At 41.9% G+C, this 27,508-nt stretch overlaps 1 protein-coding gene across 1 annotated transcript in view; it reads right to left on the reverse strand.

The window, feature by feature from the left end:
- The window catches only part of ror2 (receptor tyrosine kinase-like orphan receptor 2), a gene marked incomplete at both ends in the record, with an annotated part of 94,477 nt that overhangs the window by 30,816 nt on the left and 36,153 nt on the right, over positions 1-27,508 (reverse strand). Inside the window, one exon of the mRNA XM_083641078.1 lies at positions 5,668-5,792. Within this exon, the coding sequence (XP_083497204.1) occupies positions 5,668-5,792 (125 nt within the window). The remainder of the gene's footprint in view (positions 1-5,667; positions 5,793-27,508) is intronic.

Raw genomic sequence — 27,508 nt, forward strand, 5'->3', positions numbered from 1 at the left:
AGACCAAACAAACAACTAATCGTTTAATCGAGGAAAATAATCGTCAGATTATTCGATAATGAAAATAATCGTTAGTTGCAGCCCTAGAGTCGGCCACATCCGGTCTGACCCACTTTCCATATCAGCAAACGCCACCTAGTGTTATGGAATTCATTTAGACATGTCTAAGAATCTACATGTCAAATTTCATATGAATACATAAACATTTAAATGTAGGAAAGTAACTTTGATGAGAGAAAGACGTAGGATGCGCTTGGGCGATGTTCGACAATCGATGGCTTAAATTCGAGGGATCAGCCAAGCAGCATTTTGGTAAACAAACCGCGTCACTGGGTGGCAACAGCAATGGAACCCTATGGAGCCCAAGTGGCGCGAGGCTTGATTGTCTGACTCTAGCCAGTTAACGCTGTTTACATTTTAAAAACTGCGACAGTTCACACAACGTTAACACGACATGCATATATTATACATCAAACTCTTGAGCTACTTCTGCTCTCACTCAGAATGTCAAAATATAAGCGATGTGATGTATAGTTTTTGAGATATTAACGTTTGTTTGGCACATCTCATACTATTAACTGCCGCAGGATTCCGCATTTTTGGGCGTCAAGTGACGTCACGCTGATTCATCCTATTGAGTTAAGGACAAGCCTAGTATACAGCTAAATGAACGGTGATAGTCTACTTTTTGACTCTGGTAGAGACAAATCTAAAGTAAATAAAGTATTAAAATGTTATATCACTAGAAAGCTAAGAAGTTATACTTGGCTTTTACACCATTAAACTAGTTGGGAACATCACATCGTCATTTATAACAGTAAGTAAAGTTGTCCCAGTTAGGACAATTCAGCAGCAAAAGTGTCCGACTCAAGACACAGTGACGTTACATCACTATTTTGTGTCAAAACTTCACTGGGCAGCATGAGAAGAAGGCTATTATTTGGAATCAATCGCTTAAACTTTCTTTGCCCAATCTAAAACAGTGTGTAATGCAATCCTGTCCCAGCTGCAAGGCAGCATGCTTGTTGCAACTGGGCCCAGTTCCACGAATCCTTGGGGAGATTCAGACATCATCAGTCGTGGTCAAAAGCCAAACTACTTTGTGACTAGTAAGGGACTCTTGTGGCGACACGGTTGTATCAAATAGCCAGGCTAAAGTGCTTGATTGATTGGCTCGATCCCCACGAGATAGAGGTAATGAAAAGCAGCTTCCTCTCAAAGCCTCCCTGGTCTACTTGGACCGATCCACCCCGCTAGTCTAACAAATGACTGTGTAGAAACTAGAGCAAATGACAACCACAGTGGTTTAGTCGCTTAAGAATTCACCTCATTTCATCAAGCAACGTCGCCTGTTAACAATGACTTTAACACTCAGTGTTGGGGGTAACTCATTACAAAAGTAACATATTACATGTAATATATTACTTTTAGCAGTAACTCAGTAATATAACATTACTTATTTATTACTTTTATTTCAGTTAATATTATACCAGTTACTTTGTCAAGTAACTCAAGTGACAAATTGAGTTACATTTTTTTTTAATCAAAGCACATATTTAAATCATTTCCTAATCAGACTGTTGTTGTTATTTTAAATAGACCCAAAGCAGACTATGCTTTGGGGCGTGATTGACAGGTCGCCTGTCCAGTGATCGCAGAGTTCGCCAATCCTGACAAATAGTAGGCGGCACTGCAGCTCTGTGAGAAAGCTGCTTCTGACTCCAAATAACCAAGATGGCGACGTCAACGCCAAACCCCAGGCTTAGACCCAAAGCAGACTATGCTTTGGGACGTGATTGACAGGTCGCCTGTCCAGTGATCGCAGAGTTCGCCAATCCTGACAAATAGTAGGCAAAACGGGAGTCCACAAACCAATGGCGATGGATGGGTGACATCACGGTCGCTACATCATAATACTATGACCTCACTCAGAGCGCACACCACAGAACTGGAATGAGTAGAAGGGTTATGCTATTCAAATGTGCAGAGAGAGTTGCAGAGGGGGAGCAACTTGCTTACCGTAATGCTACTAAGATATGCACCTTGAAAAGCCTCACACATAACAAACAAACAAACAAACAAACGGACACCCGCCTTATTGAGCACACACTAATAATGTAGAGAGCTGGACAGAATTTCCATCTGAAATAATAGCTGCCAAATGTCCCTGCCCCTTTGAAAACTATTACTGCTCATTTTGGTCCCTGGACTGGGAAAACTGATGGCCAACACAAATAGTCTCCACGTTGAACCATTCCATTTTCCTACTCTGGTATTAAACAGACCATGCCAGAACAGTGTTGAAGCTTGTCCTTAAATTACAGTATGATTTATGCTCATAGGCCAGGAGACTGTGTTAACACCCACCATGCTCTGCTCCGTGACAGAGCTACGCTAGGAGACAGGGATCTCACAAGCCAGAAGGTTATATACAGTTTGGCTTGAGCATAGCCATTAACAGGCCTTTTCTAATGTTGCTCTCAACATCATTAATTACCTGTAGAACACGCGGCTCAGAGGCCTTCTTGTCACTAGGAACTTTATAACATCGTCTTGTGGGAGGAAGGGGGGGAAAGTTGATTGACTAGGCTGAATAAGCAGTTTAAAAATTACATAATCTTAAAGACAATGAAATTAAGAAATAATGCTAATAAAATACAAAAAAGTCAAAAATAAATTATTGGGTGGCTTTCAATATAAAAACAGAACTTAATTGCTTCCTTGGTTTGCAGTTCACACACAATAAGTCAACTATGGTGACAGCTGAAAATGTGATGGTTGGTTTGAAACATGCGTTTGGGAGCTCAGCGAGTGAGGGGAAAGAGATCACTGGGGAAGCAGGAATGAAAAATGGACTTCAAAGGAGTTAAGCCTGGAGGCCGGGAAGATTCTTTACAAGGATGCTGAGATGACACCAACTTAAAGTATTTGTCTGTAACATTTTCAGATGAATAAATGTACATTTTGACCCTCTCTGTCACTGATTTCTGTAACATAATAGTGATTCTGCAACACGTCCTCATACCAAACGACAGAATAAGCCCCTTTTAAAACCGGACAGGACTATTAACCCTAACATAGATATCTTTGACAGGACTATTAACCCTAACATACATGTCTTTGTCAGGAGTATTAACCCTAACATACATGTCTTTGTCAGGAGTATTAACCCTAACATACATGTCTTTGACAGGAGTATTAACCCTAACATACATGTCTTTGACAGGAGTATTAACCCTAACATACATGTCTTTGTCAGGAGTATTAACCCTAACATACATGTCTTTGACAGGACTATTAACCCTAACATACATGTCTTTGACAGGACTATTAACCCTAACATACATGTCTTTGACAGGACTATTAACCCTAACATACATGTCTTTGACAGGACTATTAACCCTAACATACATGTCTTTGACAGGACTATTAACCCTAACATACATGTCTTTGACATACATGTCTTTGACAGGAGTATTAACCCTAACATACATGTCTTTGACAGGACTATTAACCCTAACATACATGTCTTTGTCAGGAGTATTAACCCTAACATACATGTCTTTGTCAGGAGTATTAACCCTAACATACATGTCTTTGACAGGACTATTAACCCTAACATACATGTCTTTGTCAGGAGTATTAACCCTAACATACATGTCTTTGTCAGGAGTATTAACCCTAACATACATGTCTTTGTCAGGAGTATTAACCCTAACATACATGTCTTTGACAGGACTATTAACCCTAACATACATGTCTTTGACAGGACTATTAACCCTAACATACATGTCTTTGACAGGACTATTAACCCTAACATATATGTCTTTGACAGGACTATTAACCCTAACATACATGTCTTTGACAGGACTATTAAACCCTAACATACATGTCTTTGACAGGACTATTAACCCTAACATACATGTCTTTGACAGGCTGTCTTTGTCAGGAGTATTAACCCTAACATACATGTCTTTGACAGGACTATTAACCCTAACATACATGTCTTTGACAGGACTATTAACCCTAACATACATGTCTTTGACAGGACTATTAACCCTAACATACATGTCTTTGACAGGAGTATTAACCCTAACATACATGTCTTTGACAGGACTATTAACCCTAACATACATGTCTTTGTCAGGAGTATTAACCCTAACATACATGTCTTTGTCAGGAGTATTAACCCTAACATACATGTATTTGTCAGGAGTATTAACCCTAACATACATGTCTTTGTCAGGAGTATTAACCCTAACATACATGTCTTTGACAGGAGTATTAACCCTAACATACATGTCTTTGACAGGAGTATTAACCCTAACATACATGTCTTTGACAGGAGTATTAACCCTAACATACATGTCTTTGACAGGAGTATTAACCCTAACATACATGTCTTTGACAGGACTATTAACCCTAACATACATGTCTTTGACAGGACTATTAACCCTAACATACATGTCTTTGACAGGACTATTAACCCTAACATACATGTCTTTGACAGGACTATTAACCCTACATACATGTCTTTGACAGGAGTATTAACCCTAACATACATGTATTTGACTGACAGGAGTATTAACCCTAACATAAATGTCTTTGACAGGAGTATTAACCCTACATACATGTCTTTGACAGGAGCATTAACCCTAACATACATGTCTTTGACAGGACTATTAACCCTACATACATGTCTTTGACAGGACTATTAACCCTAACATACATGTCTTTGACAGGACTATTAACCCTAACATACATGTCTTTGACAGGACTATTAACCCTACATACATGTCTTTGACAGGAGTATTAACCCTAACATACATGTATTTGACTGACAGGAGTATTAACCCTAACATACATGTCTTTGACAGGAGTATTAACCCTACATACATGTCTTTGACAGGAGCATTAACCCTAACATACATGTCTTTGACAGGACTATTAACCCTACATACAGTACATGTCTTTGACAGGAGCATTAACCCCAACATACATGTCTTTGACAGAACTATTAACCCTACATACATTTCTTTGACAGAAGTATTAACCCTAACATACATGTATTTGACTGACAGGAGTATTAACCCTAACATACATGTCTTTGACAGGAGTATTAACCCTACATACATGTCTTTGACAGGAGCATTAACCCTAACATACATGTCTTTGACAGGACTATTAACCCTACATACAGTACATGTCTTTGACAGGAGCATTAACCCTAACATACATGTCTTTGACAGAACTATTAACCCTACATACATGTCTTTGACAGGAGTATTAACCCTACATACATGTCTATCGCCTCCTCTGGTCATCACAATTGCTCAAGTGACATCACTGATGACATAACTGTCACTGATGACATCACTGATGACATAACTGTCACTGATGACATCACTTCCAGTTGGGTGACCTCAATTCCGGGACAAAAATCACAGAGAGACAGATTGTCCACTTGCTCCCTTTTATAGATAGATAGATAGATAGATAGATAGATAGATAGATAGATAGATAGATAGATAGATAGATGTCTATGGAGAAATGAATGGGAAACTCACTTCCAGGACAAGATTGGGGAGAAAATAGGACAAAAATCTGAAAATCTGAAATCTGAAAAAAACAAAAGAGAAAAAATAATAAGTGGGTGGTTTGCATTACCTTCAGCTGTAGGTGCAGCTCCGCTCTGAGCCTCGGCCACACCGTCACTCTCCACTGACAGACCTGGATCAGCTGCACAGCCAGAGAGAAGAAACAAGCCTTTAAAATTGATCCAGAAACAGCACCTATGGCAATAACACAGACAATGATAGAACACAATGGCCTACATACTTTGGTACTCATATATACTTAGGATATAGTCATCTCTATGAACCTGTAATCCCTCAAAATAACACATTAATTCTCCCCTTATTTCAAGCAAAATGCCCTCAAATTAATTAAGGGAGTTATTAATGGGGGAAACCCCATGAAAAAACCCTTGAATTAATCTGTAATCCTTACTTTCTAATTTCATGTTATTTCATGATCCCTTTTCAGACATAGTTCCCAGTAAATTACTGGGCTAACCTTTCAGGGACCAGTAGTGATTTTCATTATTCACACATGCACTACATTCAGGGACCAGTAGTGATTTTCATTATTCACACATGCACTACATTCAGGGACATTTCAATCTTGTGTCTATTCCGGGGCAGCTTTCTACGTCCGCATAATGTGGCAGTAGCAAAATTCCTCGAATGGCCACTTGAGGCTGGCTGCAAGAGCGAGTCAATCCCCATTCGCCCCCATGTTAAAATGCCCATCTTTATAGTGTAAATAAACATGTTTACAGCATGGTATAAAAAACAACAATAAAAAAAGATTTTGATCTCTATTATGTAATTTCACCTTTCATGACAACTGCATGGGGGTGAACTGCTCCATAACTCACGCGTTAAGAGTCAAATAAAAGACTGTTTTGGCAGTGATTGACATACATGCGTCGGATTGTGTCGGAGCCTGCAATGTTACTGCTGTCATTCACACATCAGCCATGCAGGGATATTCCCTGGAATGTTATATAGGTAGAAAGAAATATAGAGATTATTGCAATGTTGCACAGATGTTTACACATTAATTTAAATATATTTAATTGTATGCACATGTTTACCGACACAGACGCTGTATCAGGTCTTAAAGGGAGAACAACACAAATGCTGCATCAGGTCTTCATGGGTTTATCTATATTATGTAATATAATATAATAATACAAATATCAACTATAATAATGTATATTATATTTGATTGCAATGTTACATACAGGTAGCTGTTTGTTTACACAATACACACTACTTTTGTATATCTTTATTTGTAGGCACATTTTTAAAGTTCACTTTACCCACTCGTTATGTATATTATATTTCATTGCAGTGTTGCACACTGTTTGACACACTTCTTTATTCTTCTATATCTTTAACTGTAGGCACATTTTGTTTGTTTTTATTTTACACTTGCTTTGGCAATGTGAATGTATGTTTCTCGTACCAATACAGCCCTGAATTGATTTGAGAAGAGAGAGAAGCAAAAAGTCGATGCTCCAGAGAAAGCCATTTGTATAAAAAGACAGCTGTTTCCGCTCCCATGTTATTGGAAACACCTGAGTCACATGACAAGAACACGCTTTAGAATGAAATGCCTCAGAAGCGTTGGAGTCGACCCTGAGCATGGAGTTCACCACTAGAGGCCGATGTGCTACAGATGCTCAGTAAATTCCTGACCGTAGATAAAAAACATTGTAAAGGGAATCCTTCTCATCCTGGACACCACCTGTTTGACCTGCTGCCCTCTGCAGGCACTACAGCTCCGTCATAGCACCAGTCTTAAAGGAACACAACACCGATTTTCTGCCAGCTTTGTATCATTACAACATCAGCAGTATTATCAGAAAACTGTAAACCGTTTTGCAGGCATTCATTTAGTTTGACAGTTATTGACAGTTGAGTGAAGTTGTGGACCAGTGATGTCATTCATGCACAAATGACATCACTGGTCCACAACTTAACTCATATCAACGGTCAATAACTGTCAAACTAAATGAATGCCTGCACAACTGTTTACAGTTTTCTGATATACTGCTGATGTTGTAATGAAAGCTGTCTGAAAATTGGCGGAGTGTTCCTTTAAGAACAGCTTCTTTCCCTGGGTCATAAGAACACTGAACTCCAACAGGCACTGAATGACCCCCCTACATACGCTTGGGTGATATATTTTTTTTCTATATTGCGATGCAGGCCTGCCCAAATATGGCCCTAATATCAGACAGAAAACGGAAGAGATAATTAACGTTTGTTTTGACTGAAATCAGTCTGTAGACTGAGCTCTGCCACCCATCAATTATGTGTTATTTTATTTTATTTTACAGTCACCCAGGTTACAGCTGAAGCACATTTTCTTTTCAAAATAAAAGCCCCATGACGCTGCCACGTGAAAATAAGTGAAACGTTAAAATAAATCTGCTCAGGAGGCACTAATTGCAACTTTTTCGCTACATTTCTTATTTTGTAATGTTATATTCTTCAAAAGGTGGGTTATTATTCATTCATTGCATCATATAGTTTTCTCTTTAAGTTTTCTAAGCACAATGTTGTAGTCGGGTAAAGGGGGTACTTGGATTCGGAAATCATGGAAAGGGGGTACTGAAGCCAAAAAAGTTTGAGAACCACTGTTCTCTATAGGCAGGGTTTCTCAACTGGTGGGTCAGGACCCAAACGTGGGTCGCAGCTCCGTTTTGAGTGGGCCGCGGATGCCTGTGAGGAAAAAATTCCAAATATCCCCAAATGTTGTCTCGACTTGTTGTTTTAGTGAAATAATTCAGATTCTTGAAACTTGAGCATCACCAGCCCTTGTTGCACTTTTTGATTTTAACAGTGCATGACGGCATTGTGTATCACTGCACTATTTTTTGTGAAATAAATTTGAGTGGTATAAAAAATAAAATGAATTTGGGTCGCGACTTAATGACTAAGGAAAACTGTGGGTCCTGAGACTAGAGCAGTTGAGAACCACTGCTTTAGGCCAGAGGTTCTCAAATGTTTTTCAGCCAAGGACCCCTTACAAGATAGACTAGAACGACCGCAACGCGGACTTATGCCTCCGCCATTAGTTCATTCTACAGTCCAAATCGCCATTTGAGGCAAATTGGAAGAAATTCCGTCAAGGCGCTCCTGAGATGTTGCATTACAGAGCTTGAAAATTGGGTGTGTGAGGTCACAGTGACCTTGAACTTTGACCACCAAAATGTCCTTGAGTCCAAGTGGACGTTTGAGGCAAATTCGAAGAAATTCCATCAAGACATTCCTGAGATATCATGTTAACAAGCTTGAAAATGGCATTCGAGAGGTCACAGTGACCTTGACCTTTGACCTTTGATAACCAAAATGGAATCAGTTCATCCTTGCGTCCAAGTCAATGTTTGAGCCAAATCAGAAGAAATTCTATCAAGCCGTTCTTGAGATATTGCGTTAACGAACTTGGGAATGGCGTTCATGAGGTCACAGTGACCTTGACCTTTGACCACCAAAATCGAATCAGTTCATCCTTGAGTCCAAGTCAATGTTTGAGGCAAATTTGATGAAATTCCGTCAAGGCATTCCTGAGATATCGCGTTAACAAGCTTGAAAATGGCGTTTGAGAGGTCACAGTGACCTTGACCTTTGACCACCAAAATCTAATCAGTTCATCCTTGAGTCCAAGTCGATGTTTGAGGCAAATTTGATGAAATTCCGTCAAGGCCTTCCTCAGATACCGCGTTAACAAACCTCGTACGGACGGACGTACGGACGGACAACCCGGATCCATAATGCCTCCGGCCTGGCTATCGCCGGCAGGGACCCCCTCATTCGGATTTGTGATTTTGGGCTAAGCTTAATTGTTTCCACGGTAATGTGCTTGACTTTTAAATTGATAGCTTTGTTAGATTAGAATGTAATCCATGAACTATTTTAGATTTAAAGCATAACATATTTTCGTTGAAACTATGAAGCTTTTGCAAAAAAAAAAAAAAAATACATTTTTATTTTCCTGTAAACTTTTCGCGGACCCCCTGGCAAAGTGCCACGGACCCCTGGGGGTCCCCGGACCCCCATTTGAGAACCACTGCTCTAGGATAACCCTGACCATGGGTTTACCACTAGAGACCAGTGTGCTACAGATGCTCAGTAAATTCCTGGAAGTAGATGTGATCATATAAAGAAATAATGCCTCTCTTATGATGTCAATTGCAGAAAGGAAAATTGAATTACAGTGAAGATGAATGACAAAGAATACTGATTTCCTAACACCCATGGGTATTGACACAATCCTAGCCAATGTCATCAAGTTAAGTCACAACCATAACAAGAAAAGATAACGACGATGATGATGTCTTGGACTGAGAAGCAGCCAGCCACTGCAGCTACAGCTAAGTCAACAATATCACTGTGTGCCTTTTAAGCACCATGTCATTCAAGTCAATACAAAACATAATTTCAACTCGGGAGCTCTATACAAGAGCACAAATTGTTTTAAATACATACTGTGAAAATACCACCTATCTGTGATTATTTCAGTTGTGCTAGCTGAGGCTTGATTTACACATATTAATCAAATAACATATTTATGACGTTATTTGTCAGAACAACTCTCATTTTCATGTTGTAATTCTAAGCTACACATTTGTTTTACAATAATAAAGATGGTTATGATGATTGTAGATATTAGGTGTTGCATAGACTGAGAAGACAACACTAATCTGAAGCTGTGCGTGATGTCACTATAATACATATATACATATTAGGGATGCACCGATTGCCATTTTCTTGGCCGATTCCGATTTCCGATTTTTGAATAGTCTGACTTGCCGATACCGATTTTTGCCGATTCCGATTTTTTTTTCTAAAAACAACAATTGACAGCTTACACAAACGTTTTTGTAACTTTGTTTAAAAATTAAGATTCATAGAACAATTCTTACATCTAATGGGGATCCAAATAAACAAATAAACAATTCTTATCATTTGCATGAAGTAGGACCTTCTCACTCAAACACATCTCAAAATAAAAGTGTTCCAGGTTAGGCTACTGGACAGAGCTTTTTTGTGCAAATACAATGAATACAAAAATTAAATTAAATCCAATAGCCTATATCCCACAGCTATCATGCATTTACTTTTCCAAAAGAAAACAGGTGCAACAGAACATCAAAATGATCCATGGACAAGGAGTTTATAGACTGGCTCCAGACCAGTCCTCTTGAGTAGAGGGGAAATGAGTTTATGAGTTACAGTAACGATCTTCAGTCTGAATATCAGGCGGAGTTTACACACAGTCCGAAGTTTGGTATGCGTATTTTTATCTGCCATCCGAAAAAATATCGTCACGCACAGAAAACGTTGCACACTTGTGAGTCCGATGCATTTTTATTATTATGTCCGTCGTTCTCATGTCGTTCTATTTGCAATACGAAACAAATAGTCTCTCCTGTATCCACGTCACGTTACAACATGACTTGACAGGCTGAGGCAGCAGCGCTGATGTGGAATGGAAAAGCAGGTCGGGGAATGGTTATACTGGACACACTCGCCAAGCCGGCTGTGCGCGGTGGCGGGTTGCTGGAGCACCGCTTCCCGGGGAGAGAGAGCAGAGAGAGGGGGGCCAGTGAGGTGAAGCGAGCCGCTCTGACTGGACTCCAGCCGAGCGGGACACGGCCGCACCTCTGTCTCCACGGCTTATTTTCGACTTGCATGTGTGACAAACTGCGAGCTTTGTCTACTTCACTGACGGTGAAAAAAATCCACAACGAGGAAGGTATGCTGGCGTGTGTGGTGTGGTGGCTGGGTGCCTGTCTCGGTGCTTTGGGGTGCGCGCACGTCATGTGAAAATCGGCTCACAGAATCGGCTATTTAGAGTGACCGGAACAGATCACCGATCGAGGCCGATCACGTGAAAATCGGCCATTTCCGGTCACGTGCCGATCGATCGGTGCATCCCTAATACATATATAATACGCTATAATACATGTTTTGTGTGTATGAGTGGGCATGTAAGGCTTGACTTGGTGTGCTTTTCCATTGGCACTTTTGGCCAAAATGCCAGGTTTTAGAAAGGTAAAGGCCAGACGTTTTGTTTCAAATTTACGTTTGTAAATTGTACGTATCCGTGGATTTCAGAAAGATACGATGCCGGCATTTCAATCTGGCGATTTCGGTTGACCGAAAGCAGGGTATATGAAGGAATCCTGAAGTTAAATTCAATACCTTTTAACACGTTCACTGCCAACGACGTATTACTCCGTCAAAAAAAATCCCAACGGTTCACTGCCAATGACGTATTACTCCGTCAAAAAAATTATTATTATTTTTTTGACCGTGGGATGTGCATCTAACCCTTTTACATCTCTTATATAATTATTGGAACCACCGAACGTTTACAACCCATTCCACCGACCCACTAAGTGGCGACAGTGCTCTCCTGACTAGAGGAAGGCAAGCATTTTCATGAGAATGGCTTCCTTGAAGCCATTCTCATGAAAATGGATTGGCGAAAACGCTTTCGTTTTCGCGCTGATTGCTGGCGGTGCGGGATTGCAAATTTGCATAATAGATTACGGGTGGAACACACTTTGAAACACGCAGCATAAATATGACCAGAATCGCAAAAGCTTCATCAAAGCTCTCAACCAAAACTCCAAGAAACGAGCGAGTCCATCCAGACTTCCTCAAAGAGCGGCCGCGCAGACAGGCACAGCAGCAGCAAAGCAGTGAGACTGGTGACGCGAGGTTACAGCAGCAGCAGCAACGAGCTTGTGACACGGCCGCTGCAGCCAAGAAGAACACACACGGAGGGAGGAGTTGGAAGCAGAGGGGGGTTTCCTGCTGTTATGGAGGAAATTACTGTTCAAAACTATTGTTTAGATGTCTGACGTCTTACTGATGCCAAAAATGAATGGTTAAAGTGACTGTTCTATCGAATTTCACAAAAAGCCGTTTATCTCTGAATAATTTTTCAGACGCTGAAACCATGCTGTATTCAACTGCTAATGCTTACATAACTACTAACTCTACAAACTAACTCTTTTAGACAGAGAAAGCACACATTCTATTAGTTCTTTTGAGATATTGTGTGTTCACAAAATCTTAGCAGAAAAGAATCCTCGGGTCTTGAAAGATGAGCCAGAATCCTCAAAAAAACCCTCTGGCAGAACCTACCTACAGTAAAAAAAAAAACGGCTGGCAGTGAATGTGTTAAGACCACTTTTAATACCTTTTCAATATATTTAAGACCTCAATGCCACTTTCATCACATCAGCGATAGGAGCGTAAATCACAAGTTTCATCACGATACGATATGGGGCAGTGGTGGCCCAATGGTTAGAGAAGCGAGCTTGTGACCGGAAGGTCGTCGGTTCAAGGTAGGATAAATCTGGGTGGGTAAAGTGAAAAGGCACCGCTTGCCCCTCCCTCATTACCACCACTGAGGTGCCCTTGAGCAAGGCCCTTAACCCCAACTGCTCCAGTGGAGCTGCTCAGTAGCCAGCAGATCAGACTGTGGTTGTACTGGGCAGTTCCATACCTGGAAGCTGTCCAGGTATGAATGCGTGTGTGAATGTGAACAGGGCGCTCCTGAAAAAGAGAGCATTGCTCTCACTGAGACACCCCCTGTATAAATAAAAAGGTAAAATATATTGTATAGATTCTTTGGACAATGATACGATATTTGCTGATACGTATTACAAAGTCTGCCACGATACGATATGATACGAGGCCTGTGATCGATATGAGACAATAGCATATGCCCATTTAACACAATCAGACCAATAGCTACAAAATGTAATACCTAATCAAGTGGCAATTAAGACTTTTTAAGACTTTTTAAGGGCCTTCATTTCCCCTAAATTGATTCATAAACTTTGAATACCTTTCAAGACCCCGTGGATATCCTGCAACGGTCTGCGAGACTGAGAGAGCATTAAGGAAAGTAGACCGTCCTCCTAAATCAGACAGAGGCGGTTCAACAAAAGGTCCAGTGTGCAGCTTTCAGATCACACCCCCCTTTCAGATCACACCCCCCTTTCAGATCACACCCCCCTTTCAGATCACACCCCCCTTTCAGATCACACCCCCCCTTTCAGATCACACCCCCCCTTTCAGATCACACCCCCCCTTTCAGATCACACACCCCTTTGTCAGATCACACCCCCCCCTTTCAGATCACACCCCCCCTTTCAGATCACACCCCCCTTTCAGATCACCCCCCCCCCTTTCAGATCACACCCCCCTTTCAGATCACACCCCCCCTTTCAGATCACACCCCCCCTTTCAGATCACACCCCCCCTTTCAGATCACACCCCCCTTTCAGATCACACCCCCCTTTCAGATCACCCCCCCCTTTCAGATCACACCCCCCTTTGTCAGATCACACCCCCCTTTCAGATCACACCCCCCTTTGTCAGATCACACCCCCCTTTCAGATCACACCCCCTTTTCAGATCACAGCCCCTTTTCAGATCACACCCTCCCTTTCAGATCACACCCCCCTTTTCAGATCACACCCCCCTTTCAGATCACCCCCCCCCCTTTCAGATCACACCCCCCTTTGTCAGATCACACCCCCCTTTCAGATCACACCCCCCTTTGTCAGATCACACCCCCCTTTCAGATCACACCCCCCTTTTCAGATCACAGCCCCTTTTCAGATCACACCCTCCCTTTCAGATCACAGCCCCTTTTCAGATCACAGCCCCTTTTCAGATCACACCCCCCTTTTCAGATCACAGCCCCCTTTCAGATCACAGCCCCTTTTCAGATCACACTCCCCTTTTCCTGCACGAGTGAGTGTCTGTTTCCAACATGCTCTTCTAGGCAAACAACACTGTGGACCGCCTGGCCTACCCTGAAATGCAGGACCTTGTTAACACTCAGAGCTCCCCTCTGGAGAGTCATTCCCGACTGGCTTGTTTTTGCCAAAGTCATAAAATAAAGTGAAAGAAATTGAGCAGCTGGAGGCGAGCCTGAGGACTAATAGAGTTCTTAAAATGTCACATCAAAATGCAGAATTCTGTTTTCCTTCTCAGCCAAGTCCCAAGCTTCGGCTCTGAAAAATGAAGCCAACCCAAAAACCTGCAGTTCCTCGATTGGCCACTTGAGGCTGACTCCAAAAGGGAGTCATTTCCCATTCACTCCCATGTTAAAATGCCTGACTTTACAGCAGAAATAAACATGTTTACAGCCTGGCTTAAAAAAAAACGTTTTTGTCTCTATAGCTAATTTCACCATTCATAACAACTGTACGAGGGGCGGATTTTTAGATAACTCACTCGTTTATACAGTCTATGACTGCAAAGAGAAGTCGAATTGTATAGAAGTCAATGGGGAAAAAGATACGACTTCTCACTTGATATGACCTCAGTAAACACTTTCCTAATGAGTTTATGGTCTCAATCGCTAGTTTCAAGTCTTGTTCAATACAGCGTGGGTTTCCTCCCACAGTCTAAAGACATGCTGTCTTTATGTAGTATCATAATGTAATATAGTCAAATGTGTAGTATGTATATAATGCAGTGGTTCCCAAACTTAGGGTTGCGACCCTAAGTGGGGTCGCCTGGAATTCAAATAGGGTCGCCTGAATTTTTTTTTTCTTTCTTCACTTCACTGCACATAAGTCATCATATAGTTACATCAGCCTAGTATCCTCTAGATAGAGAGTGGCGTCAGCGGAGGACCAAAATGCGAGACTCATTAGCCAATGAACAGCCAGGAAGGGGTCTCGCGCTACTTTTGAATGCTAAAAAAAAAGCTGATAATGTACAATTTGATTCAAGGGGGGGAAAAACCCTTTCAAAGGACAACACAAACTGTCCATTTTGCTGCAACTCGACAGTGCTGCTTAATCCAGGACCTTACTTCCTGGAACTCTTGAGAGTAAAAAACTGGTCCATATAGTTACAGCAGCCTATTGGAAGAGCCCACTGCACACAGGGCAGCATACATCCACTTCTGAAAGGGTTAGGTCTGGAGCAGGGGTCGGCAACCTTTTTGATATGAAGGGCCATTTTCAAATTTGCTTGTCAATCAGTGTACCACACCGAGATTAATGACTCGCACATCCAAATTTAAATCTCCAATGGATCTGTAATGTTATTCCATCCAAAACCAGGACATTGAAATGAGAGCACTATACAGGATACACAGCACGCTCCTTCTCTGTCTTTTGCGCTGGCATTTTTCACCTGCTTTCCGCTGCCATGGAAGGCAACCAATCAGAGGCAGAGTAGAGTGGGTCACTACCGTAAATATGCTAAATAACAGGCAGTGCAACTGCAAATGGCTGTGAAATAGGTAATTTGACAGGGCACTTCAACGTTTCTACAAAAAAATCCTAATTGCGCACTTAACGCTACTGTGCGCTGCCAACTGCCGTGCCACTGGTTAATCCTTCGCGTGCCAGAGGTGGCACCCGTGCCATAGGTTGCTGACCCCTGGTCTGTAGTTAATGTTTTTGCTATGTATTATTTGTTATTCCGACTAGAACTCAGATAATCTGGTGAGGCCTGTGGACTGTAGTTTATGTCTGTGGAGAGAGAACTGTCATGATCCCATAATCTGTATGGAAGATGTGGGACTGGTCTGTTTCACTGCTATGTAATTTACCTTTGGCACAAAAAGACACCAGCCCAGTGGAAATCAAAGGTTTGGGACTGAGTTTTAAGTATAGCAGCCATTACATGTTGTGAGTCACCCACATCTGAGCAAAGAGGTATATGGTCCTGGTTTCTGCTGCGCGCTCATCACCATCTCAGAAAGACTTTGAACAAAGATACTCAACACACCAACAAGATGACCCACCACACGCTGCGCCAATGCTGTGAAATGGTTACACTTCCTGTCTGCTAAGTGGGCGTGGTTCCTCGCCCAGACATCAATCCTCCCTCCCTCACTGAAACCCTTCAATACAGAGGCAGACATGGCAGGTATGGCCAGATTGCATGGGGCTATGTACATATAAAATGTCCTCAGCCATGATATCTAACCTGCTAAATAGCTGATGAGTCACAGAGGTCCCACAGATATCTAGTCTGCTAAGTGTGCGTTCCTTTATCGCAAAAGAACTGGGATGTGGAGGCTAAATGACGTCACATCCGTTTTGTTAGCGTTCCATTTGCAGAAAAGTTGAGCTGGGAAGTTCACTGTTCACTGGTCAGATCTACTCGCTAGCCAGGCTAGCCATTGTTAGCAATGACAGTTGATAACAAGGCATTTCGTGGCATTTTACGCATACAAACACTGCAGCCTCATGTCCACACAGATAGAAGTTAGGTTGTGCTGTGTGTACAGCTGATTTAATGAGACACAAACAAGACAGAAGTGCTAAATAGCATTTATACGATTATAACTACTGTTGTTGCGCGGAGCAGCTCGGGGCTCGATGTCGGCTCGATGTCGGGGCTGCTGAGGCTCCTACGAGATTGGAATGGGAAATACCAGCTCTGGTGACGTCACCGTCCCAGCTCATGAACTTTGAACCATAAGATTACCAGTTCCCAGTTATAAAGGAATGCACGATAAATATCTGACGAGTTAGAGGTCACACAGATACAGTATCTAGCAGGCAGAAAATCTGACGAGTCACAGAGGTCTGACATATATCTAGTCTCTCTGACTTAATAAATGACATTGAACCAATTTTGGAGAATGACTCATTGATGTACGAGCGTGTGGTTAGAAAGAATAAAGCCAGTGTGAGACTGCGTTTGTGGACTGGTCGGGGATTCTCCTGGTGAAATACCTTGTAATGTGTGATCCCATGTTGCAAGTCAGTCATATACTGTGAAAAACACAACGACACAAAGACTCCTGATTACAATACAGACAGTTGTGTCGTTTGAAAGGAACATGAGTGATGACCGTTGCGTCGGGTAGTGTGTACGAGCCATAACAGAGATATGGAGGTTGATCTCAGATCTGTGAGAACTCACACGGATAATTTAGAGGCCGTGTTATATAGTTATTATGAATACGTGTCGTGTTAAATAAACAGAAATGAAGGTATTTAGAGAGCGAAAGACGCCTGTCTATGTTGTTACTGCAGTCAGACAGTTGGTATCTCCAACTCAGACAAGCTGCTGGGGTTTAGTGGCTCATCTGTAAACAACCTCTCAGAGCCAATCAGGACTCTGCTATTTCACATACCTCCAGGATGGTCCCGCCTACATTAGTTAACCCTTTACTGGCTGTTTTTTTAGATCTTTTTGACAGGAATTGATCATTTTTATTGAGTGAAAAAATATGATATATCTCACGTGACTAGTCGTGAATGCCCTACATAGAGCGTAAATGTTCCCAGAATGTCCAGTAAAACATTACATTTACTTTTTTGGTGGTAAAACAGCCATATTCAATCCAAGAAATGTATTGGGGCTCACCCAGGAGAAATCCACCCATCAGCAGTGCATGAGACCACCTAGTAGAATATTGTCCCATCCCAGCCCCTGTGGTCAGCTGCCTGCCCTGCTCAGAGACCCTATTAACTTATGAGACAAGACGGTTAAAGAAAGGCAAGACGCTAACATCAACAGCAATCTGGTGCTCCTCAATCTACGGTTTTTACTTGACAAAATAAACATTCCACATTGCGCCTAGCTTTACTTCCTGTTGCAGTGTTTACTAATACAATAGATGACAGTTAATACGCTAGGTTTCAAACTGTTCCCTAGCAATACTATTTCGTGACAACGTCTATATCTGATCTGTCATGCGTCTCATCTCATTTGCACAGCAACAGAGCCAATGATTTGTAAGTGTAACGCCCGTTAATGTAGGGTTGTCAAAAGTATCGATAACTATCAATACTAAAAAATAAATAACGGATACAATACTTATTTGCAACAGGTATCGATAGTATCGATAAGTATCGATACTTTACTGAATGATGTAGAGAGCTTGTGTGTCAGCTTCCATCCAGGAGAATAGTTGAAGTTCACAAGATGAGAGGAGGTATAACCAGCGTTGGGGGTAACTCATTACAAAAGTAACATATTACATGTAATATACTACTTTTAGCAGTAACCCAGTAATATAACTTATTGCCATTGACCTATATATCTTATTGCCAATAGGATTTCAGCAATATTATACCAGTTACTTTGTCAAGTAGCACAAGTTACAAATAGATTTTTTTTTAAATCAAAGCATATATTTAAATAAAGATACAATCATTTCCTAATAAAATTTTGTGTTTTATGCAAATAACCACTATAGATGACAATAACAAAGAAAAGGATAACATTTTAGAATTTTCTGCGGTTTACACTGACTTCAAGATGGTTGAAATTATTTGTCAGGATGGTTCCCGGGCGGGCGGCAATGTCATTCTGCTACTGCTGTTATTTTGGTGAAAGTAATGCAAATGTAGTGTAATAAGTAACGAGTTACTCTACACAGACAATAATATTGTAAACTTATTACTTTCAAATGAAAGCAACTACTAATATGTAGTATATTACATTTTGAAGGTAACTTGCCCAACACTGGGTATAACTCACAGGCATTTTGAGAGACAGCTACCACATTGACCTGAACGAGCCAGACAAGTTCAGGCAGGAAACTCAAAAGCTGGCTGTCTTCAGCTGATTGGACGAACTTGGCGGCGCGTCTTTACAAGTGAACCAATCAACATTCACACACCGTTATGTCAAACCTTTCAAATAACGTGTGCTCATTACGTCTAGCTCACTGTGCAGACTGACACTCCACCTACTTACATCTGCTTGTATGTTCTGTGTGGAGGGTCTGCATGTGCAGCCATGAGAGCAGATCTATTCTGCCAAAAACCCAAACTTATAGAGTGCTGAAGTCTCAACCTCTTCTGGGTTCCGCATGGGACCTCAGGAAGTGAATTCTTAATTCATTTATCGATGAACATTTAGAAAAATCCTTATCCTATAATCCTATAATAAGAAAGTAAAGTGTGGGTGTGTGTGTGTGAGTGAGCAGAATTGTGTTTGTCCACAGCTATGCCATTTTGCATGCAATCGGCTGAATCTTTCAGGAAGTGGAAACGGCACCCTGCAGGTGACCTGACAGAGCCAGATTTTACAATTAGGTAATTAGGGCCGACTAAATGGACAAAAATGGCTCATTAGTGGCCAAAATGCCTCAAAACAGGTTCAGCCCCATGGAGAGCAGCATACAGGTGAGCTGAGTTGTAATCAGCCACTGAAGTGCACTATGAAAACCCTCTGGGGAGAGAGAGAGGATGCCATCTCTGTGTGCGATCCAGCTACGGAGATGAGTCGGAACTCTATAGAGAGCCAAAGTCACACCCACTTCCGCTTTAGGCATATGCACCAAGAGATTTCATCCGCCATTCTTTTTTAAGACCATCTAATAAATAGCATGGTTGAGCAGTGTCAAGTCAGCCAGAATAAAATGGAATATAACCTTCAAAATAAAATGTAAATAAAAGCACCGAGCTCTTGTTTTCATGTGAGTTTGCTGTGTTTCAGTTGTGTTCAGTTGCTGTGACAAGTCGCCTACTCTCGCTTGCCAGACTCTCTCCCTGCACCGGGAGAGAGTCTGGCTGGTAATACCTCCACTCTGGTATAGCGGGGGGAAAAGGCTCTGTTACCTTTACAACCATCCACCAAAAGTACCAAGCAGGCCTGCTTTATTGCACAATCCAAATCTTCGTCAAAACTTGCCATTTTCAGCGTGTAGCAACGAGCTAGCGTTATTGTTGTTTAGGGCTGGCACGGATAAGAAAACCCACGGATCGGATCGCGTGACGGATTTTGAGCGACGGATCACAGATTTTTCGGATCAGCAAAAAATATATATATCAGATTTTTTCTCTCAAAATTAGATTTTCGATTCGATTTTTTTAATACTATTATACTTCTTCTTGTTGCCCTGCACAGCTCAAAAAATATTTGTTTCTCATAAGTGACACAATTTATGCTTTTACTCTGAAGGACCATTGACGTTCCGAACCGCGTTCCGAACCGTGGGGGCTGATCCGTCCGTGCCAGCCCTATTGTTGTTGTTGTTGTTATACACCAGCGGAGGCATTTGAGATCGACAGATTCGACACGCAGGGAGCGGAAAGGAAATCCATAAATGGTCGCAGCCGGTCAGTCAAAGCGGGTCGGAGCCAATGGCAGAGCTTGCAGGGAGCGGAAAGGGATTTTCTTCCGCTACCGAGTACCGACTGAAATGGTCGGTACCAATAGCAGAGCTTATACCCACAGCCTGTCAGACTACAAGTGGCCTAGTGTCAGTGTGTGGTCCCTCGTGTGAGGCAGTCGTGTCGTGTGTGACCCCTAGTTTTCCAGTCGTCATACAAACATCTGCAGGCACCAGTGGGTTCGTGTATACTCCCAGTGTTTTCATAATCTGTTAAAGATTTTGAAAGTTCTCTAGTGCATCCTAGTCTTAAGGCTTAGTGACTAAGCCATAGTGACAATTATTTTTGACAATTATGTGAAATCAAAAATGAAAAAGTAAAGAAAATCGTAATCTAATTCTCTGTTCCGAATGTATGGGGATTATGTGTTGTATTCCAATGATCATTACTGTAGACCAAATTCAGGGGAAACTTGTTGGTGTAGCAGTCTGTAGTTTGATGTAGCAGTCTGTTCGGGGTGTAGCGGTGAATAACTTGTTTCCCCTCATTAATTGATACAGTTGATCTGACAATAGGTGAGTAAACTCTCTGGCTCATTTCAAAGGGGTGGGTAAACTGAGTTTACCCTCAACTACACCCCTGCATTGGGTTGCACCAGCTGTGCGTAAGTTGAAACGTAAGCTAGTTTGAACGTAAAGTCTCACTAAATCTGAGTTTACGCACTACTAAAAATATTTGGGTTGCACCAAATGAAATAGTTACAACGTAGGCATAAGTTAGAACTTAAATTTTACACCTACGTCTTACTAGGTGTAAAGTCCTCCGTAAAATAGCCGTTGGCACGGATTGCAACTTGGCACGTGGCGCATCGTTGTTTTGCGTCCGCAACACGCTCTCCGTGATCAATTATTACACCCTTTGATATTTATGACTCACGCTTTTGTTTCCCACAAGCTGCAGCACTGCATACAAATTAAAATAACCGCAACAATTTAGCGAGGCAGGATGGGGGTAAATTAGCCTACAATACTGATGAAAAGCTCACAGATAAACGTTAACAGTAATACGAACGTTCTCATTGGGTTAGTGTTGATGAAATATGAAAGCACTAATTTGCGGTGGGCAACATGTCCCGACTGTTTTCATTCCACTTAATTAAACAACGGTAAATAAACACCGTTTCCACCGTGCTTTTCACTGATTGGCTACAGGAAGTGAAAACGTCATTTTCCGCGACACTATTTTGGTTAGTATGGACTTTACGGTCTACTAGTTAAGATGTATCTTACGTCTCCGTGGTGCAACTAAACAAAGACATAACTTTAGTGTCAAACTAACTAGTTTGAACGTAGCAGTTAGTGTGGACTTTACACCCCAACTTAAGAGAGAACTTACGTTCAGCTGGTGCAACAACAGGCTGCTGGTCCTGTTATAGGTATTTTAGGCCGAATTAGCACATCATTTAGTTTGCTTCTTACTTGATCTGGGCCAGAAAATGCTTTTCAAAAATGCAAATACTGCATTTTAATTGAAATATTCTGATGCCGAATCAGATGCTGACAGGATAGACACAGGGCTATATGCTCGGTGCCAACAATTCATAAGCGCAAAGAACCAAAAGGTCATGGGGGTGAGGGGGGAACTTAATTCCATAACCATAACATATTTTCACATTTTAATTACCATCTTTCACCTTCAATTATGGCTGAAAACTCTCCCTGGGACTATCAGCACTGATACATAAACACACAACAGAATGTGGAGAGAACAGTAGATGCATTATCAGACAGTCACAGGCACCAGTCCAGTTGTTTTCTCACTGAGTATCCCCTTTCAAACATATTTATGGCTTCGTGGCTTTGTGTTTAATCATGATTCAGCTCCATTTCATTTTCCATGGCTTTTATGCTTTGGCAGTGATGTGAAAACACAGGGGTGCAGCAGTGGCCCAGAATGCTTTAAGGGGCGCAAATTTGCACAAAACACAATTCACCACAAGACACAGATATCAACACACAATTCACCACACAAGAACACAGATATCAACAAAGTTATCAACAGCTTGGCAAAATGCCAGCCTGGTCGCCTGACTAAAATCTTGGCAGTTTACGTTTCTGCAAAAGCACGGATAACGTTGAATGTCAACATTTGTGAAGCAGAATATGTTGCATATCAACATTTGCCGTGTGTACATTATATCAACATAATACACGTCATAGTCTGCTATTGAGAGGAGGGCGGAAAACACTCGCCTTCCACACCAGAGAGCCGTGTTCGATCCCACAGGGTTTCCAGTCTACATTTCAAACGCAATTCACATTGAACATTTTTGTTCTTTAACCCTAACCCAAACCATAATCCTAACCTGATGCTGCCAGGTGGTTTGTTTTCACATTACCATCTGGGTATGAGTCGCTCGGGAAACCGTTTCAAAGGGCAGGAACTTTCAAAAAAAATACCTGGCAGGTGATTGGATGAACCATCTGTCTATCACGTCTAACACAGGCTCGCTTCTCGCTGGCGTCACACGTAAAGCCCGCCCGCAGCTGCCTCATAGGACACTGATTGGCGGAAACCACTGGTGGTTCAGATTCAAACCAATAGATTGGAACGTGGCAAGATGGCTTTGTCGTGTCATCGTGATCTTATGATCTTGCGGCTTAGCCCACATTGTTTTAGTTGCCTAGCCTAACCATAAGAAAGTTGTTTTATTTGCGTTTACAAATAAACTGTAAACACGGTTTTCAAATGAACTGACATTTTCAAATTTACATTAGAAAATGTTAATTTGAAATGCTTATATGCACCATATTATTGGTTCAAACAGAAATGCAAACTGCCAACATTTTATTCTGGCCACTGGTTTGCAAAATGCTAGATTTTCATATATATATCAAATCTATATCTGATAGTGCCAAAACCAGTTCAATGAATATGATCTTCGTGCTGAAAACCAAATATTTGCCTCCTTTTGACTGTTCAGAGAAGTATGGGCTTGGCGTTACCATTTACAGTATGACTGGCTACCTCTCTTCCATAAGACTTGCAAATCCATTCTCCAGATGCTCCGCTACTGTGGGGAACGCAGCCGTCTCATTCATCCCTCAACACCACTTCATAATGAAGATGCCTTGGAGCCCGTCTTAATGCCACACGGGCACATCCTACAGTGGAGGTGAGATTACAGACTGGAATTTCAAACGTTGTTTACAGCACGTCTCTCGCACAGAATTTAGCCGGTTACAAAAACATCTGTAGGGAATAATATGGGCTGTGGAGATCCCGCGGTGAAAGGTGATGGGGTCCAACTTTCAAAGCCTCCATACTGCTCAGCTGGTGTAATCCAAGTCTCCACAAGCCCTGAGATGCCAAGTTGACTTGAAAAGACATCGGTTACAGTTACACCCTGTTTTAGCTGAAGTCTGCACGTTGGAGAAGGAAGTAAGGCAGAACAAGGGCGCAGCTGCTGTAGCCTGCTACAGTGAAGTTTCAGCTAAAGACAAAGGTGTAAATGACCCTATTTTGAAGACAACTTGGCATCTCAGGGCTTGTGGAGACTTGGATTACACCAGCTGAGCAGTATGGAGGCTTTTTGTTTGACGTTTGAAAGTTGGTCACCACTCACTTCAATTGTTTTAGGATCATTCTGCAACAGCGTTTTGCAGTGGAACTCCACAAATGTTTTGTGGACTAAAAGAATAAGCCGTCCTTCCACCGGCATGGGGGCGAGTAGATCATTGAATATTATATATTATTATAATTGATAACTGAATTTTAATTTTTGAGTGAACTTATCCTTTAAGCCTGCATCAAGAACCATTTTCAGTCAGATGATATTTATATAGTTTATGTGCTCCATTAGATGCCTGTAAAAACCTCTTGAATGGTTCTCACAAGCTACTATATTACTTTCTCCTTCAGATACAGCTTGTTCCACATCCTGCTTTATTCTGTTGTTTAAGAAAAGGAGACATGACTTGTGAGGTGGGATTGTCACGATTAAGGGAGTGAAAAGGAGACATGACTTGTGAGGTGGGATTGTCACGATTAAGGGACTGAAAAGGAGACATGACTTGTGAGGTGGGATTGTCACGATTAAGGGAGTGAAAAGGAGACATGACTTGTGAGGTGGGATTGTCACGATTAAGGGAGTGAAAAGGAGACATGACTTGTGAGGTGGGATTGTCACGATTAAGGGACTGAAAGGGAGACATGACTTGTGAGGTGGGATTGTCACGATTAAGGGACTGAAAAGGAGACATGACTTGTGAGGTGGGATTGTCACGATTAAGGGACTGAAAGGGAGACATGACTTGTGAGGTGGGATTGTCACGATTAAGGGACTGAAAAGGAGACATGACTTGTGAGGTGGGATTGTCACGATTAAGGGAGTGAAAAGGAGACATGACTTGTGAGGTGGGATTGTCACGATTAAGGGAATGAAAAGGAGACATGACTTGTGAGGTGGGATTGTCACGATTAAGGGAGTGAAAAGGAGACATGACTTGTGAGGTGGGATTGTCACGATTAAGGGAGTGAAAAGGAGACATGACTTGTGAGGTGGGATTGTCACGATTAAGGGAGTGAAAAGGAGACATGACTTGTGAGGTGGGATTGTCACGATTAAGGGAGTGAAAAGGAGACATGACTTGTGAGGTGGGATTGTCACGATTAAGGGACTGAAAGGGAGACATGACTTGTGAGGTGGGATTGTCACGATTAAGGGACTGAAAAGGAGACATGACTTGTGAGGTGGGATTGTCACGATTAAGGGACTGAAAGGGAGACATGACTTGTGAGGTGGGATTGTCACGATTAAGGGACTGAAAAGGAGACATGACTTGTGAGGTGGGATTGTCACGATTAAGGGAGTGAAAAGGAGACATGACTTGTGAGGTGGGATTGTCACGATTAAGGGAGTGAAAAGGAGACATGACTTGTGAGGTGGGATTGTCACGATTAAGGGACTGAAAAGGAGACATGACTTGTGAGGTGGGATTGTCACGATTAAGGGAATGAAAGGGAGACATGACTTGTGAGGTGGGATTGTCACGATTAAGGGAATGAAAGGGAGACATGACTTGTGAGGTGGGATTGTCACGATTAAGGGAGTGAAAAGGAGACATGACTTGTGAGGTGGGATTGTCACGATTAAGGGAGTGAAAAGGAGACATGACTTGTGAGGTGGGATTGTCACGATTAAGGGACTGAAAAGGAGACATGACTTCTGAGGTGGGATTGTCACGATTAAGGGACTGAAAAGGAGACATGACTTGTGAGGTGGGATTGTCACGATTAAGGGAATGAAAGGGAGACATGACTTGTGAGGTGGGATTGTCACGATTAAGGGAATGAAAAGGAGACATGACTTGTGAGGTGGGATTGTCACGATTAAGGGACTGAAAAGGAGACATGACTTGTGAGGTGGGATTGTCACGATTAAGGGACTGAAAAGGAGACATGACTTGTGAGGTGGGATTGTCACGATTAAGGGAATGAAAGGGAGACATGACTTGTGAGGTGGGATTGTCACGATTAAGGGAATGAAAGGGAGACATGACTTGTGAGGTGGGATTGTCACGATTAAGGGAATGAAAGGGAGACATGACTTGTGAGGTGGGATTGTCACGATTAAGGGACTGAAAAGGGAGATTACAGGCTTGAGTCTTATATTCCTTTGCAAACATGTGGCAAAATGTAATGTGATATTAAGAAAATACCAGTAGCTGTCCTCTTCAACTTTTCTCCTTAAACACAAACTGTCAATTCACCACTGTATGACATTGATGGCTAAATCACAAATGCCCTGCCAAAGGAAGTGGTCAAAAAGAGGCACACACAGTAGAACATTACAGTATGTATATGTGCTCTTACTGAACCAAAAACACTATGGACAGGGCTATTTAAGTAAGAGAAGCACTGTGGAAAACGGTCGAATATTCTGCAAGAAAGTGTCAATAAATCAGACACTCGGCTATAATAAAGGGAAAACTGCTACTGCTAGCTCCAAAATACCACCTCATCGGAATGCAATGTTGGACACAATAAGTCTCCAACAACATAATGACAGCAATATCAAGATTGTGGTTAAATTTAACTTTGCGAGTTGAATTTCTTTAGGCAGGCTGTTCCAGGGTTAAAGGAACAGCTCACCCTAAAATCCAAATTACATATTTTTCTTCTTAGTGCTATTTATCCATCTACATTGTTTTGTGTTAGTTGCCTGAGTTTTGGAGATAGCGGCCCTAGTGATGTCTGCCTTCTCTCCAATACAATGGAACTGGATGGCACTTGGCTTGTGCTAGTCAAAATGGCACAAACCTACATTTGAAAAACTCAACAGCAAAGTCTCTTTCCAGAAATAATGGCCCGGTTACTCAAGATAAAGAAAATAGTTCCTACATGAAACTACTCACAACAAGGTTTGTGGATTATCTTGAATAACCAGGTCATGATTTCTGTGTGTGTTCAGACGGCGGCTGAAGGACGAGTGATGACCCGATGGTGCCGAAAAGTCCTGCGCCTATGGTCCAGGTAATTTGACTAAGTTCAACAGTCAACAGCCTAATCTTCTTGTAAGTAATCTTTGTCAATTCATGTTACAGTAGTCGATGGTGATAAAATGCACCTAGACACGAGTTTAATTGATAAGCTGGAAATGGACGATGTAGCGAGACGGTGACAGCCAGGGCATTCCCACCATGCAGTGACAGCCAGGGCATTCCCACCATGCAGTGCGACTTCATGCCCATCGCCCAGCTGGAGAACACAGAACAAGGATGCCATCATCGATGTGATTGGAGTGTGTAAGAGTGCAGAGGAGGTTTCCCCTATCACCACTAAGACCAGCAGAGAAGTTTCCAA

The sequence above is a fragment of the Poromitra crassiceps genome (genome assembly GCF_964638095.1).
Source record: "Poromitra crassiceps genome assembly, chromosome: 8".
Taxonomy (NCBI): Eukaryota; Metazoa; Chordata; class Actinopteri; order Beryciformes; family Melamphaidae; genus Poromitra; species Poromitra crassiceps.